This window comes from Mobula birostris, chromosome 3, assembly GCF_030028105.1.
Source record: "Mobula birostris isolate sMobBir1 chromosome 3, sMobBir1.hap1, whole genome shotgun sequence".
Classification (NCBI taxonomy): Eukaryota; Metazoa; Chordata; class Chondrichthyes; order Myliobatiformes; family Myliobatidae; genus Mobula; species Mobula birostris.
In genome coordinates, this window is record NC_092372.1 from 28080971 (window position 1) to 28099414 (window position 18444).

Here is an 18444-nt window from a genome sequence, read left to right on the forward strand (position 1 = left end):
TGTATGCTCTTCACAACTTGATTTCCTACCTACCTTAATGCCTCTGCTCAAGTCAATTACATAAATTGTAAAAAGATGAGGTCCCAGGATGAATTTGTGGCACAAAATTAATTGCATCTTAACAATCAGAAAAAGAGTTGTTCATGCCTACTCCTTCCTCTTAGCCAGCCAAATTCTATCCCTGTCATTACAAACCCCATTTCCAGAAAAGTTGGGATTTTTTCCAAAATGCAATAAAAACAAAAATCTGTGGTATGTTAATTCACGTGAACCTTTATTTAACTGACAAAAGTACAAAGAAAAGATTTTCAATAGTTTTACTGACCAACTTAATTGTATTTTGTAAACGTACACAAATTTAGAATTTGATGGCTGCAACACACTCAACAAAAGTTGGGACAGAGGCATGTTTACCATTGTGTTACATCACCTTTCCTTTTAATAACACTTCTTAATCGTTTTGGAACTGAAAGTAGTAGATTTGCAGTTGGAAATTTTGTCCATTCTTGCTTGATATAAGACTTCAGCTGCTCAACAGTCCGTGGTCTCCGTTGTCTGATTCTCCTCTTCATGATGCGCCATACATGTTCAATAGGAGATAGATCTGGACTGGCAGTAGGCCAGTCAACACAATCACTCTGTGTCTATAAAGCCATGCTGTTGTAGCCCATGCAAAATGTGGTCTGGCATTGTCCTGCTGAAATAAGCATGGACGTCCCGGGAAGAGTCGTCGCCTTGATGGCAACATATGTCTCTCTAAAATCCTAATATATGCCTCAGAGTCGATGGTACCTTCACATACATGCAACTCACCCATGCTGTGGGCACTGATGCACCCCCATACCATCAAAGATGCTGGCTTTTGCACCTTTCACTGATAACAATCCGGATGGTCGTTTTCATCTTTGGCACGGAGAACTCAACGCCCGTTTTTTTCCCAAAACTAGCCGAAATGTGGACTCATCTGACCACAGCACACGGTTCCACAGTCTTTCGGTCCAACTGAGATGAGCTCGGGCCCAGAGAACTTGCCGGTGTTTCTGCATAGAGTTGATGTATGGCTTCCTCCTTGCGTAATACAGTTTCAAGTTGCATTTCTGGATGCAGCGACGGACTGTGTTGTATGACAAAGGTTTTCCAAAGTATTCCCAAGCCCAGGTGGCTATAATTGTCACAGTAGCATGACGGTTTCTTAGGCAGTGCCGCCTGAGGGCTCGAAGATCACGCGCATTCAACAGTGGTTTCTGACCTTGCCCTTTATGCACTGAGATGTCTCTGAATTCTCTGAATCTTTTCACAATATTATGTACTGTAGATGTTGAAAGACCTAAATTCTCTGCAATCTTGCGTTGAAAAATGTTGCTTTTGAACTGACTAACAATTCTCTCACGAATTTTGGCACAAAGGGGTGAGCCACGACCCATCCTTGCTTGCAAAGACTGAGCCTTTGATGGACGTTACTTTTATACCCAGTCGTGATACCTCACCTGCTACCAATTAGCCTGCCTAATGTGGAGTCTTCCAAACCAGTGTTACTTGTATATTCTGTGCACTTTTCAATCTTGTTTTAACTCTGTCCCAACTTTTGTTGAGTGTGTTGCAGCCATCAAATTCTAAATTTGTGTATATTTACAAAATACAATTAAGTTGGTCAGTAAAACTATTGAAAATCTTTTCTTTGTGCTTTTGTCAGTTAAATAAAGGTTCACGTGAATTAACATATCACAGATTTTTGTTTTTATTGCATTTTGGAAAAGATCCCAACTTTTCTGGAAATGAGGTTTGTATATTACTTCCTACACATTGTGTTTTTCCCCTAGTAAGGCTAGGTGCAACAACTTTTCAAATGCCTTCTGGAAGTCTTAGTATAAATAACAATACTCCTTTTTCAACAGAAATCCAATAAATAAATCAAACACATTATTGTGTCTATAAAATCAGTTGACTTTGAACATTTATCTTGAACAATTTTAAATAGAAGCCATCTCTAAAGATGCATCATATCTTTAGTGATGGCTTCTACCATTTGTAACATCACAGATATTAAGCTAAATGGCTCATAGTTTCTTGCTTTCTCTCTCTCCTTTAAAATAAGTCACGTTTGCTATTTTCCACTGTAATATACTGTAACTTTTTCAAATCTGGTAAATTAAGGGAAGTTAATACCAGTATATTAATTATCTCACTGGTTATTCCCTTTAAAACCTAAGGATAAAGTCTATCATTACCCAGAGATACCAGCCTACAGCTCCAGCAGTTTAGTCAGTGATATTGTCCTGGTACTTTCTGGAGTTCATCCCTCTTCCTATTCCTATTTATGGTGATAACTTGCACATTCTTAGTGAAGACCGCAGCAAAATAATAGTTTCATTCATCTGCCAGCTCCTTGTTTTTCATTATTAGTTCAGTACCTGGCCAATATTTATTAACCAATAAACAATTATTGGAAAACCAAATTATCTAGTCATTGTCATATTGAATAATGAAATAAAATATTGAACAACCACAGCTAATTCATTGGCTGAAAGTGCGCTAGGATATTCTAAGAAGGATGTGTAGAGTGCTTAATAAATGTAAATCTTTGTTTTTCCATGCAGGGTTATACATCATTTTGGAATGATTGCATCTCCTCTGGGTTGCGTGGATGCATGCTGATTGAACTAGCACTAAGGGGACGCTTGCAACTGGAGTCTTTTGGCATGAGACGCAAAAGTTTACTAACAAGGAAGGTAAGAACCGTAACAATGAGAAGTTAAATTGTTTGTTTCATAAAAGGAAAAATTAACTAGTTATACGATTGCAGCCTACTAAATGAAATATTTTAATCTTTGCATCTTTTGAGTTACAGCAATTGCTACCTGAAGCTGAATTTGTACTTTCTCATAAAAACAAGTTTGTATTCTGAACAATCTTGTTCTTGAGAAATATATTTCGACAATAAAACTCAAGAGCAGAATCCACCCGGCCCATTGAGTCTGCTCCACTATTCTATTATGGATGATTTAGAAACATAGAAAACCTACAGCACAATATGAATGTGCTGTGTATGCAGTGCACAATATACAGTACACAATATACAATATGCACAATATACAGTGAATGCAAGCAGGCTTTTTCCGCTGAGGCAAGGGGAGAAAAAAAACCAGAGGACATGGGTTAAGGGTGAGGGGGGAAAAGTTTAAAGGGAACATTGGGGGAGGGGCTTCTTCACACAGAGAGTGGTGGGAGTATGGAATGAGCTGTCAGACGAGGTAGCAAGTGCGGGTTCTTTTTTTAACATTTAAGAATAAATTGGATAGATACATGCGTGGGAGGTGTATGGAGGGATATGGTCCATGTGCAGGTCAGTGGGACTAGGCAGAAAATGGTTCGGCGCAGCCAAGAAGGGCCAAAAGGCCTGTTTCTGTGCTGTAGTTTTTCTATGGTTCTATGGTTTCTAATACAGGCCCTTCGGCCCACAATGCTGTGCTGAACATGTACTTTAGAAATTACCTAGGGTGGCCAATAGCCCTCTATTTTTCTAAACTCCATGTACCTATCCGGGAGTCTCTTAAAAGACCCTATCTTATCCTCCTCCACCATTGTCACCGGTAGCCCATTCCATGCACTCACCACTCCCTGTGTAAAATAAAAGCTTACCTCTGACATCTCCTCTGCACCTACTCCCAAGCACCTTAAAACTGCCCTCTCATGTTAGTCATTTCAGCCCTGGGAAAAAGCCTCTGACTATACACATGATCAATGCCTGTCATCATCTTATACACTTATATCAGGTCACCTCTGTTCATCACTCCAAGGAGAAAAGGCCGAGTTTACTCAAGCTTTACTTTTAAGGCACGCGCCCCAGTCCAGTCAACATTCTTGTAAATCTCCTCTGCACCTTTTCTATAGTTTCCACATCCTTCCTGTAGTGAGGTGACCAGAACTAAGCACTGTACTCCAAGTGGGGTCTGACCAGGGTCCTATACAGCTCCAACATTACCCCTTGGCTCTTAAACTCAATCCCACGGTTGATGAAGGCCAATGCACTGTATGCCTTCTTAACCACAGAGTCAATCTGCACAGCAGCTTTGAGTATCCTATGGACTCAGACCCCAAGATCCCTCTGACCCTCCACACTGCCAAGAGTCTTACCATTAATACTATTTTCTGCCTACCACAATGAACCACCTCACAATTATCTGGGTTGAACTCCATCTGCCACTTCTCAGTCCAGTTTTGCATCCTATTGATGTTCCGCTGTAACCTCTGACAGCTCTCCACACTATCCGCAACACCCCCAACCTTTATGTCATCAGCAAATTTACTAACCCATCCCTCCACTTCCTCATCCAGGTCATTTATAAAATCACAAGAAGAAGGGGTTCCAGAACAGATCCCTGAGGCACACCACTGGTCACCAACCTCCATGCAGAATATGACCCATCTACAACACTCTTTGCCTTCTGTGGGCAAGCCAATTCTGGATCCGTAAAGCAAGGTCCCCTTGGATCCCATGCCTCCTTACTTCCTCAATAAGCTTTGCATGGGGTACCTTATCAAATGCCTTGCTGAAATCCATATACACTACATCTACTGCTGTTCCTTCATCAGTGTGTTTAGTCACATCCTCAAAAAATTCAGTCAGGTTTATAAGGCACGATCTGCCTTTGACAAAGCCATGCTGACTATTCCTAATCATATTATGCCTCTCAGGATCTTTTTCATCCCTCTCAACCCCATTTATTATCCCTGTCAACCCCATTCTCCTGCCTATCTGGTCCAGGTGACTTACTATTCAGCTTCCCAAGCATCTTCTCCTTAATAATAGCAACTACACTCACTTCTGTCCCCTAACACCCTTGAATTTCTGGCCTACTGCTAGTCTCTGTCATAGTGAAGACTGATGCAAACTACTTATTAAGTTTGTCCACCATTTCTCTGTCGCTCATTACTACCTCTCAATTTTCCAGTGGTCTAATACACACTCTCACCTCTCTTTTACTCGTTATATACAGTGCGGTGCAGAAGTCTTAGCCACATATACGGTATATGGCTAAGGAGCCTAAGACTTTTGCGCAGTATTATGGTAATTTTATGTATTGCACTCTACTGCTGCAAAAAAAAAAACAAGACATATGTGAGTGATGATAAACCTGATTCTGATATGGGTTTCTTTTGTGGACTAAAAATGGTAATGGGGCAAGGAGAGGGGAATCATGGTTGGGGAAAGGGGAGGGAGCAGGAAGTATCCAGAGGCATTTTGTAATGATCAGTAAAGCAATTGTTTGGAATCCAGTAGCCTTGCCTGGTGTCTCGGGACTGGGTATGTCTGCACCCCCAACACCCCCGCCCCGGCACTCTTTTGCCACCTGTCCTACACCCTTCCCACAGCATTCCACCGTCGCCATTCCTAACATACTTTGTTCCCGCCAGATTTACAAATTTGCTCTCCTCTCCACTCTACGTGGACAAATACAGAACTGTGCAAAAGTTTCAGGTATCCTAGAGATAATGTATATACAGGTTTCCCCTGCCATCCGAAGGTAGAGCGTTCCTATGAAACGGTTCATAAGCGGAAATGTCATAAAGCGAAGAAGCAATTCCCATTTATTTATATTGGAAAATTTTGTGAGCATTCGCAGACCCAAAAATAGCCTACCAAATCATGCCAAATAACACATAAAACCTAAAATAACAGTAACATATAGTAAAAGCAAGAATGATATGATAAATACACAGCCTATATAAAGTAGAAATACTTTTCCACAATCATTGCTGGCACAGATCTCCGTAGCGAAAATCTCACGCAAGCACTGTCAGCAGAAAATCTCACGCAAGCGCTGTTGGCAAAAACACGGCGCAAGCGCTCTCCAGTAATCTTTAAACTATGAAGCTGCCAAATCATACCAAATAACACGTAAAAATACACAGCCAATACAAAATAGAAATAATATATGTACAGTGTAGTATCACTTACCGGAATCGGGACAGCACAGAACACACTGATGATGGTGTGTTAGGCTGAGTCGTCGCAGGCTGGGTGGTGCAGTGGCCCCCACCCTCCGAGCCACCAACTGGTACATTGGCACGAAGCACGCAGGGGTCCAGCGGTAGCCGGGACGCACCCAGCACATCTTTAAGAAAAAAGCCGAAATAAACATGCTAATTAATTACATGCTGCCGGACACGTAATTAATTAGCATGTTTATTTTGGCTTTTTTCTTAAAGATGTGCTGTGTGCCTCCCGGCTACTGCTGCATTCTTCGCGGATCGGTACAGTATCTCTCCGGGGCCTGGGTGTTAGGGTGGTGGGACACGAGGGTGTCATCTCATCGTCAATCAGGGCAGGCAGCTCATCTTCTCCTATAACTGCCCGCTTCGATGTCGAAGGTCGAGTTTCGTCGTCTGCTGTGGCTAATGTGGAAGGCTTGCTTTTCTGCTGAGCCTCGCACATTTTTCTATCATACAGTTCTTTGTAAGGACTCAAAGAATCTTGCAAATATCCCCTAAACCTACGTACCCTTTCAAAATTAAAGTCGTACTTTATCATTACTCATTCGGTTTCGATTGTTATCCTCTCCTCTTCCAATTGCATCAGCTCTTCATCTATCAGTTCTTGGTCATGGGATGCTAAAACCTCTTCAACATCATCTTCGTCAGCTTCCACAGGCCAAACTCATTTTGTCCTTGCTTTGTTCACCACGATTGAAAGGCTTAATTATGTCTAGTTTTACGCTAAGTGTAACACCCTTACAAACTCTTTCAGGCTTTTCCGACACCATAGAACTCATCTTGCAAACGACTGCTCACAGGCACGTGTTAAAGCAATGCTGGCGAGAATGCCGTTCTGAATCCGGGGAGAGCGGCTGCTCTGGGTGCGCGCTGCTTTTTTTCAGGCGCTGAATTTTTTATTGCGCGCTGAATTCTTTTCGTAACAGTGAAAACACCTTCTGAAAGCGAAAACAGGGTACTAATGTAGGTCTTTCGTAACAGTGAGGTTTCGTAAAGCGAACATTCGAAAAGCGGGGGGACACCTGTAAGACTTTCGCACAGTACTGAATCTGAAAAAACATCTAGTATCCTCTTTGATATTATTGCCTAGCTTTTCTTCATATTTCATCTTTTTTAAGTTGCGTCCTGTTGGTTTTTAAATGCTTTCCAATCCTCTACCTTGCCACTATTATTTTTGTGCTATATTATCTGCCCTCTCTTTTCCTTTTATGCTGGCCTTTGACTTCCCTTGTCTACCATGGTTGCCTCAACCTCCCTTTAGAATACTTCTTCACCTTTGGGATGTATCCATCCTGTGCCTTCCAAATTGCTCCCAGAAACTCCACATCTTTTCTACCGTTTGGGGGCCTGTATACAACTCCCAACAGGGTCTCATTACCCTTGTAGTTTCTTAATTCTACCCACAAAGATTCTACATCTTTCAATCGTATGTCACCTTTTTCTAAGGATTTGATTTCATTTTTTTACCAACAGAGCTATCCCATCCCCTTCTGCCTACCTGCCTGTCCTTTTGATACAGTGTGTATTCTTGAATGTTAAGCTCTTCTTTCAGCCACATCTCAGTAATGCTCACATACTTGCATATCTATTACTGCGCTACTAGTTCATCTACCTTGTTCTGTATATTGTGTGCATTCAAATATTACACCTTCAAAGCTGTATTCATCACCCTTTTTGATTCTGTCCATGTTACAGTTCACCTCATCCCACTGACTGTAATTTTTCTCGATCATCTATCTGCCTTTGTTTCCCTCACAGTCTAACTACACACTGCTTCAACTTGTATACCAACTGTCCCATCCTTGGCCCTATCACTACAGTTCCCATCCTCCTGTCAACTTGGTTTAAACCTGCTCCAACAGCAAACCTGCCTGAAAGGATATCGATCCCCCTTGGGTTCAGGTGTAACCCATCCTTTTTGTACAGGTCATATGTTCCCCAGAAGAGATCCCAATAATCCAGAAATCTGAAACTCTGCCCCCTGCACCACTTCCTCAGCCACTCATTCTCTGTGTTATCATCATATTCCTGCCCTGACTAGCATGTGGTGCTGGGAGTAATCCAGAGATTACTACCTTGGAGGCCCTGTTCATTGGTGCCTCTGGCTGCTTACCCTCCCTCTTCAGAATCTTCTGTATCTTGGACCCTCGTTGCTGGGAGGCAACATACCATCCTAGCTTCTCTGCTGTCTGTCCCCTAATTATCAAACATCCTCACTACTGCTCTTCCTGTCTTTACGCTTCCCTGCTGAGCCACAGTGCTACTGGCCTGGTTGCTGCTGCTGTGCCCTGATAGGTCATTTCCCCCCCACCCCCTACCCCCAGCAGTATCCAAAGGGAGTATACATGTTGCAGAGGGGAATGGCTACAGGGGAAACCCGCAGTGACTGCTTGCTCCCCTTGCTTCTCCTGTCGGTCACCCATTAACTATCTGGAGCCTGCACTCTGGATGTGACCGCCTCAGTAAAAGACTCCTCTATACAGTTTTCAGCCTCCCAGATGGTCCTGAGTGCATCTAGCTGTAGCAGCAGTTTTTTGACCTTGTCAATCAACAGCTGAAGTTGCATGCACTTCCTGATAGGCACCACCCTGTTCTTAAAGCTGGCACGTAAAATCCACTAGGAACTGTCTGCAACTCGCTCTGTGATCTCTCGCTCCGCAGACTGTGTATGTATCGTGTTTAAGTAATAAAATCTTGCTGTTTATTAATACTGGATCTACGCAAGCAACGTAGCAATTAGCATTTAAAATCAAAAAGATGTAGATTCTGGAAATTAGAAATAAAAACAGAAGATGTTGGAAATGTTCAGCCTGTCATCATTGGTGTAGAGAATTGGAATTTTTGTTCCAGGTTGGAAAGCTTTCATCAGAACTAGAGGAAAGTTAGTATTAAGTTGCAGAGAAGATTCATGAGGCATGGATAGAAGAAGAAGAATATATCTGATATGGTAAAGCCAGGATTGCTGATGTTGTCACACCATTTATGGAGTCATTTGATTGCTAGATTAATGTGGATTATTAGAGAAAATGAATAACAGGACATGGCAAAACTGTGAAATGCCAGTTAGAACAGTGTCTAACACCTGAAACCAAAAGACTAATGCTCAAATACCCAACTGATCAGGTTATGTCTCTGGAGAGAGAAAAGCTGAATTGATAGTATAGGCAGCTTACAGTAGAAATTACCTGAAATTGTTAAATTCAACATTGAGTCTTGAAAGGTGCACTATTCCTCAAAGTACTATTCCTCAAACATGCGTTGGGTGTTATTGGGACTGTTCAAGATGTTTGATGGCTCTGGGCCTATATTCATTGGAATTCAGAAGAATGAAGGGGGCATCTCATTGAATCCTATCAGACGTTGAAAGGCCTCAATGGAGAGGAAGTTTCCTGTCGTGGGGGAGTCTGAGGCCAGAGGACACAGTTTCAGAAGAGATATGTCCATTTAGAATAGAGATGAGAAATTTTTTTTAGTCAGAGAGTGAAACTTATTGCCACAGGTAGGTGTCGAGGCCAAGACATTGGGTATACTTAAGGCAGAGGTTGATAGATTCTTGATCAGTCAGGGCATGGAGGGATACAGGGAATTGAAGGAGCTAGACAATTGGGACTGAGAAGAAAGTGCATCAGCCATGATGAAATGGCGGAGCAGACTCAATGGGCCAAATGGCCTAATTCGGCCCCTATATCTTATGGCCTTACGTGGGAGAAGAATGAGGCAGAGTAAGATAATGATGAAATTAAATTAATTAAATTATACACTGGCCTTCCAACTTCCTCTATAGCATTCCTATTAATTGGAGGTATATATACTATCTTGTAACTAACTCTACTGCAGATAAAATGTAATTTTTTGAATTAAAATTGCAATTTCCAATTAAATTGCAACATACCTCTTCTTCGTTTAAGTCCACTGCCAACTTACTAGGTCAAGAAAGTATTAATTACTTTATTTTATTTAAAGATATAGCACGGAATAGGCCCTTCCAGCTTTTCGAGCCATGCTGCCCAGCAACCCTAACAACCCTGATTTAACCCTGACCCAATCAGGGGACAATTTACAATGTCCAATTAACCTCCCTGGTATGTCTTTGGATTGTGGGAGGAAACTGGAGCGACCATGGAAAACCTGTGCATTCCACGGGGAGGATGTACAGAGACTCCTTACGGAAGGCGCCAGGACTGAACTCAGAGCTCCGGCACCCCTAGCTGTAATAGCATCACATTAACTGTAGTTAGGGAATTAGACAAACATTTATTTCTTTCATCTCAGACTGTTGAGGAAGCTTGGTATGGGCACACAATTCCTAAGAACTTTCAACAGGGGCACAATTGAGAGCATCCTGACTGGCTGCACCACTACCTGGTATGGGAACTGTATCTCCCTTAATCTCAGAATTCTGCAGAGAGTGGTACGGACAGTCCAGCACATCTATAGTTGTGAACTTCCCATGATTCAGGACATTTAGAAAGACGTGAAAAAGGGGCCCGAAGGATTATTGGGGACCCAAGTCACCCTAACCACAATCTATTCCAGCTGCTACTGTCCAGGAAACAGTACAACAGCATAAAAGCCAGGACTAACAGGCTCCAGGACTGCTTTTTCCACCAGGCCATCAGATTGATTAACTCGCGCTGATTTGAATGTATTTCTATGCTACATCGACTGTTCTGTTCATTATAACTTACTGTGATTGCACATTTAGACAGAGATGTAACGTAAAGATTTTTATTCCTCATGTATGTGAAGGATATAAGAAATAAAGTCAATTCAATTGACATTACAGATTGGAGGGATAAGATGAACTGTTAGATGTTGTACTGGTTATATGGGTATGAAAAAGGATGAGTCTTTCATACAGATTTTAAGTAGTTAAGAAAGAGGTATCAAATGTAGTAATCAACAACTCAGTCAGTGTAGGAATAAAAGAATAATGCTGATGAATGCCTTGACTGGTGCAAAATTCAGAAGGGCCATTTGGATTATTTCTAGGAAAAGTGGGACTGTTCAGATCAAATGGGTTTCTCTTTAGCAGGGGCAGGACTAGTATTCTGTACTTGCATTTGATGTTTAAATGAATGAGGTTTGATTTTTGTCAAAATTTAGAGACTCCTAAGCAGGCATGGAAGGGAGATGTTGAGATGGTTCACAAGTGGAAGAGCTTCAACAAGGGGGAATAGTTACAAGATAAGTCAGCAGTCATTTAAAATAGAGGTGTGCAGAAATTTCTTGTTGCAGAAGGTGATCTTCACTTGCCCCATCTTTGAAATGTCCCCACAACCTATGGAATCAGAATCAGGTTTAATATCACCCTTACTGGCACATGTCATGAGGAGGAGAAGATGGCGGCGCGACGTAGCTTGCGCAGCCACTCCGGTGAATGATATCTTTAATCTGTCAAGTAGGGTGCCGTGCACAATCCTGATTTGATGGAGACAGACATGAGAGAACGGAGGAACAGCTGGAGAAACTTGTGAAATGCCTTTTTCGCTGCCGCTGTTACTGTGTGATCCAGAATCTCCGGAGGGGAAGGCCCCAAATCCTCGGCTTTGCTTGTTGCTGGGCGGCCGGGACGGGGTCGAAGTGCTCGGCAGAGATGGTGCTCGATGTCGAAGGGCTGGTTGGAGGCTCGAAGTTTTCAGGCGGACTCAGAGTCAGCTGTGGTCGGGTGCTTCCATGCATTGACAGTTGTCGGTGCCCGGTGGTTTATGGCAGAGAGAGTTTCTCTCTTTTGCCGCCTGCTATCGGGGACTATCGGGAATCGATCGGAACTTTGAGACTTTTTTTTACCGATCCCATAGTCTGCTCTTTATCAAATTATGGTATTGCTTTGCACTGCTGTAACTATATGTTATAATTATGTGGTCTTGTCAGTGTTAGTCTTTGGTTTGTCTTGTTTTTTTGTGATATCACTCTGGAGGAACATTGTATCATTTCTTAATGGTTGCATGAATTTCTAAATGACAATAAACGAGGACTGAGTGTCTTCATAATCTAATAATCTCATCTAATCTGATTTGTTGTTTTTGCAGCAGCAGTACAACGTAATACATAATTACAAAAAATTATAAATTACACGATACATCTGTAGAAGTTTGCAAGTGTCTTTGATGACGTATTAAATCATCCTAATGAAATATAGCCATCATTGTGCCTTCTTTGTAGCTGCATCAATACGTTGGGCCCAGGATAGATTCTCAGAGATATTGACACCCAGGAACTTAAAATTGCTCACCCTTTCCACTTCTGATCTCTCTATGAAAACTGGTGTATGTTCCCTTGTCTTACCTTTCCTAAAGTCCATCATCAATTGTTTGCATATACTGACGTTGAACACAAGGTTGTTGCTGCAACAGCACTCAACCTGCTGATATATCTCGCTCTCGTACACCACTTCAACAGCATCTGAAATTTTGCCATTACAGGGTTCCCCCGCCATCCAAAGGTAGAGCGTTCCTATGAAACGGTTCGTAAGCCGGGATGTCATAAAGCAAAGAAGCAATTACCATTTATTTATATGGGAAAATTTTGTGAGCGTTCGCAGACCCAAAAATAACCTACCAAATCATGCCAAATAACACATAAAACCTAAAATAACAGTAATATATAGTAAAAGCAGGAACGATATGATAAATACACAGCCTATATAAAGTTGAAATACTTTTCCACAATCATTGCCTGAACTGTTCTCCGTAACGAAAATCTCACGCAAGCGCTCTCGGCAAAAACATGGTGCAAGCGCTCTGCAGTAACCTAAGCTATGAAGCTGCCAAATCACCCCAAATAACACGTAAAAATACACAGCCGATCAATCGACAATTGCCTCTGATCTGGGCCGACTATTACATGCCGGGCGGCACTTAATTAATTAGCATGTTTATTTCGGCTTTTTTCTTAAAGATGTGCTGTGTGCCTCCTGGCTACCGCTGCATTCTCCGCGAATCGGTATCTGTCCGCGGCCTGGGGTTGGGGTGCTGGGACACTGAGGTGTCATCTCATCGTCGTTTGTTTCCATGAGGGTAGGCAGGTCATCTTCTCCTATCTCTGCCTGCCTCGATGTCGAAGGTCGAGGTTTGTCGTCTGCTGTGACTGATGTGGAAGGCTTGCTTGACTGCTTAGCCTCGTGCATTTTTAGATTATACAGTTCTTTGAAAGGACTCAAACCATCTTGCAAATACTGTATGCGCTAAACCAACGTACCCTTTCAAAATTAAAGTTGTACTTTATCATTACTCATTTGGTTTCAATTGTTATCCTTCCCTCTTCCAACTGCATCAGCTCTTCATCTATCAGTTCTTGGTCATGGGATGCCAAAACCTCTTCAACGTCATCTTCGTCAACTTCCACAAGCCAAACTCACTTTGTCTTTACTTCGTTCACCACGATCAAAACGCTTAATTATGTCTAGTTTTACGCTAAGTGTAACACTCTTACGAGCTCTTTTAGGCTTTTCTGATACCTTAGAACTCATCTTGCAAAGGGCTGCTCACAGGCACGTGTTTAAGCAATGCCGGCGAGAATACCGTTCCGAATCCGGGGGAGAGCGGCTGCTCGGGGCGCGCACTGCCTTTTTTCATAACAGTGAAAACACCTGTTAGTGAAAACGGAATTAATGTAGGTCTTTCGTAACAATGAGGTTTCGTAAAGCGAACATTCGAAAAGTGGGGGACACCTATATCAAACTTATAGATGCATTTGAGCAGTATCTAGCCATGCAGTCCTGGGTATAGAGAGAGTAGAGCAGTGGGCTAAACACACAACCTGGAGCTGCACCAGTGTTGATTGTCAGTGAGGTAGAGACGTTATTTCCTGTCCACACAGATGGTGGTCTTCCAGTGAGGAAGCTGAGGATTCAGTTGCAGAGTGAGATACAAAGGCCCAGCTTTTGGAGATACCACATCCTGACATAAGTATTAATATTGTCCTGATGATCCCAGGCTGCCTGAAGGACCAGTGAGATTGCATCCACTGCACACCTATTGTGGTGAAAGGCAAATTACAGTGGGACTCATTTTCAAGGACTTTTCATCTTTTGCCCTCAATATTTATTGATTATTTTTCAATATTATTTCTTTTTTTATATATTTGAACAGTTGCCTTTTGCACAAGTTGGTGTGGTCTTTCATTGATTCTATTATGGTTATTTTTCTATTATGGATTTACTGAGTATGCCTGCAAGAAAATGAATCTGAGTTGTATATGCATGGGTCATAAGTTTACTTTGAACTTTGAATCTCTGTAATTTTCTGCCCTGGATGCTAATGGAGGCATGATCATTGGATGTTTTTAAAGAAGAATTGGATACATCTTTGAAAGGAGGGGAGCTAGCACAAAAGACGGACTGAGACCTGGGTCATATCAGACCTGATCATATTGAACTGCAGAATAGAGTAGAGGGGGTCAGAATACTCTGGTAGTATATCCAAAAGTATAGATTTCATGTTTATAAATGCATTACAGAATGAATGATTAGTTATTTCCTCACAATTGGGTTAACAGTTGGTACTTTTGTGCTTCTTTCCCCCTTCCTTCTGAAATAGTAGGCTCATATTTGCTACCTTTCAATTCATAGGCAACAATTTCAGAATCTATAGAAGTTTGGAAAATACTAATCTTTAAAGCCAAGTATCTAAGTCAACTATTCCTCTAGTACAGTTTTTTGACTAATAATTATTTCCTTAATTTCCTCTCCAACCCTTTAGTTCTTTAATATATGAGGCTGGTTAAGTGATGGTATGCTTGTTGTTAATGAGTGTACAATACTTTAATTATCTGAATTGAAAGGCATTGTCAGACAATGGTTCAGTATCTTGTTAGGTTAAATGTGCCAGCAATCTTTCTTTGCTCTCCTAGAGAGATCCTCATAACCAGTGTATCATTACTCATCAATAAGAATATGTAATTTATTATTGCATTGTGTGGATTCATGTAGAAAATGTTAATTAATTTTTCCATAAAATGGTGTCCCCTTAATCTCCTTGTGGCTTATTGGATAATAATCACCTTTTCCATGTACTCAAAGTAAATCAGTTTGTCAGGTCTGCATCAAGATTGCTGTTTCTGCCAGAGTTTATTGCAATGTTACACCAGCCACCTTGCTCCTTCTTTAGTTATTGATAACTTGGAACTGTATAAACAGTTGGATGGTGGATGAGGCAATAACAGACTTGCCTGTGAAGCCCCTACACTACCATATTATCAGGCAGCCATCTGTGTCTATATTTGACAAATCATTTTTTTTCTCAGAGTGCTGCAGGAGACGCCATCTCTTGAAATCATCCCATCAGAACTTTGCATTATCTAGGGAAGAGCATTTGCTTTGGTGGATGTTAATTGTCATTTAATCACGCAAGCGCTTTTAAATTTAAATTTTAAAGAAAGCTTGTTTGTTCGACTCTTTTAGGTTATCTGTAAGTCAGATACCCCTACTGGAGATGTATTGCTTGATGAAGCCCTGAAACATATTAAGGAAACACAACCTCCGGAAGCGGTGCAGAGCTGGATTGAACTTCTCAGCGGTGAGTGGGCAAAACGAAAATCACAGGATGGAGCACAACCTGAGGGCACTAATGTAAAACCAAATCGATAAAAATGCAAACCAGTCATTTCAAATATTGTATTATTTTTAATGCATCATTTTTATAATGCAAACAGCATTTTTGTTTAAGTGCAATCTATCCATGGAGATGAACTTCTATTGTCTCGCACAAACTGAGAGTGACTGCACTGCTAGCAGATGTGCTTCTTCATACCTCTCATGTCCTGGGTCCTGTCCTGACAGAGTCACAGAGAAGTACAGCACAGAAGCAGGCCCTTCTGCCCATTTAGTCCATGCTAAAACCATTTAAGCTGCCTACCCCATCAACCTGCACTGGGGCCATAAGACTCCCCCCACCCCCCCACATACCCCTACCATCCATGTACCTATGCAAACTTCTCTTAAGTGTTGAAATCGAGTTCGCATACACCCCTTCTACTAGCAGCTCACTTCACACTCTTACAACCCTCTTGGTGAAGAAATTTCCCTTCATGTTCCCCTTAAACTTCTCACATTTCACCCTTAACCCATGGCCTCTGGTAGTCCCACCCAACCTCAGTCGAAAAAAACCTGCTTGCATTTACCGCGTGTGTGTGTGTGTGTGTATTTTATATATATATACATATATATAAAATGTAACAAGAGCTGTATAACTCATCACCTTCTACCTAAGGCCACGAACTTATCAATCACCCCTGCTGTGGACCACCTGGATGTCCAAGACACAGCAACATCATATACAACTTAACATCCCATCTCCTGTACTCAGTACATTGATTTACAAACGCCAATGTGCTAAAAGCTTTCTTTGCAACCTGTCCTACCTCTGACATCACTTTCAGTGAGTTATGGACCTGTATTCCCAGATCCCTTTGTTTTACCACACTCCTCAGTGCCTTAGCACTCAGATCTGCAGCTGGATCTTCAACTTCCTCACAGACTGGACACAGGCTGTAAAAATAAGGGACAAGCTCTCCTCTACAATCACTCTGAGCACCGGTGCCCCACAAGGCTGTGTACTCAGCCCCCTGCTGTACTCACTGTACACCCATGATTGTGTAGCCAAGTTTCCATCGAACTCAATATATAAGTTTGCTGATGACACAACAATTGTAGGCCATATCTCGGGTAATGATGAGTTTGAGTACATAGAGGAAATTAAGAACCTGGTGGCATGGTGTGAAGACAATAACCTATCCCTCAACGTCAGCAAGACGAAGGAATTGGTTGTTGACTTCAGAAGGAGTAGCAGACCGCACGACCCAATTTACATCGGTGGTGCGCAAGTGGAACAGGTCAAAAGCTTTAAGTTTCTTGGGGTCAATATCACAAATGACCTGACTTGGTCCAACCAAGCAGCATTCACTGCGTAAAACCTACCCAGGATGGTCCTACCAAAGTGCAAAAAATACTTGCCTGCATTAAATTCCACCTGCCATTTTTCACCCCATTTTTCCAGTGATGCAAATCTCTCTCCAAGCCATCATAGTCTTCTTCACTGTCCATTGCACCCCCAGTCTTGGTGTCATCTGCAAATTTGCTGATCCAGTTAACCATTATCACCTAGATCATTGATATAGATGACAAACATCAAAGGACCCTGCACTGATTCCTGCAGCACACCACTAGTTGCAGGCCTCCAGTCCGAAAGGCAACCCTCTGCTGCTACTCTCTGGCTTCTCACACAAAGCCAATGTCTAATCGAATTTACTACTTCATCCTGAATGCCAAGCGTGTGAACCTTCTTGACCATGCAGGACCTTGTCAGATGCCGTACTGAAGTCCATGTTGAGAACATCCACTGCCTTGCCTTCATCCTCTTTCCTGGTAACTTCCTCAGAAAAATTAGACATGACCTACCATGCACGAAGCCATGCTGACTAACCTTAATCATTTCATGTCTATCCAAATATGTATATATCTGCTCCATTAGAATACCCTCTCTAATAACTTCCCCACAACTGATGTCAGGCTCACTGGCCTATAATTTCCTTTTTTAAACAACAGAACAACATTAGCTATCCTCCAATCCTCTGATACCTCTCTTGCTGCTAAGGATGTTTTAAATATCTGCTCGGACCTCGGCAAATTCTGCACTCTTCCGTCCCTTAGAGTCCGAGGGAACACCTTGTCAGGCCCTGGGGATTTTCCACTCTGATATGCCTCAGGGTAGTACACACCTGCTCCTCTGTAGTTTGTACAGGGTCAATGAAGTTGATGACACTTTGCCTCACTTCTATAGACTCTGTATCAGTCTCCTGAGTAAATACAGATGTAAAGAATTAATTTAAGATCTCCCCCATCGATTTTGACTCCACAAATGGATTGCCATTCTGGTCTTCCAGAGGACCAATATTGTCCCTTGCAATCCTTTTGCACTTAACCTATCTGTAGAATCCCTCAGGATTCTCCTTCACCTTGTCTTCTAAAGCAAATCCATGCCTTCTTTTAGCCTTCCTGATTTCTTTCTTAAGTGCTCTCTTGCATTTTTATACTGCATAAGCAGCTCATTTGTTCCTACTTGCCTATACCTGCTATGCACCTCCTTTTTTTCTCTCTTAACCAGGGCCTCAATGTCTCTTGAAAACCAAGGTTCTCTACTATCCTGTTCTGACTTCTTAGATTTCACCCTTTGTTTTTCTTTCTGCCATTAATGGTCATGCCTTTAATTGTCCCAAGTTCTTTATAACTCCCTCATTTAACCTTTCTCTTTATTTACCTCTCTTCGTATGTCTTGTTAGGTTTATTGGCATTGCTGTGGATTTCCTGGGGATATTTTGCACTCTAAAAGCACTGTATAAAGATATTTATACTTTAAAAGCACTGTATATTAATCACATTTGTTATTGTAAATGAGATTTTGTTTGCACAGTACTCTGCATTTGCAGTTGTGTCCACATGGTGTCACCATA

At 41.9% G+C, this 18444-nt stretch overlaps 1 protein-coding gene across 1 annotated transcript in view; it reads left to right on the forward strand.

Moving 5' to 3' along the window:
* Nucleotides 1-18444, forward strand: part of golph3a (golgi phosphoprotein 3a) — a 111114-nt gene that overhangs the window by 71066 nt on the left and 21604 nt on the right. The window contains exons 2-3 of the mRNA XM_072251767.1: nucleotides 2598-2729; nucleotides 15398-15512. Coding sequence (XP_072107868.1) covers nucleotides 2598-2729; nucleotides 15398-15512 — 247 coding nt within the window. The remainder of the gene's footprint in view (nucleotides 1-2597; nucleotides 2730-15397; nucleotides 15513-18444) is intronic.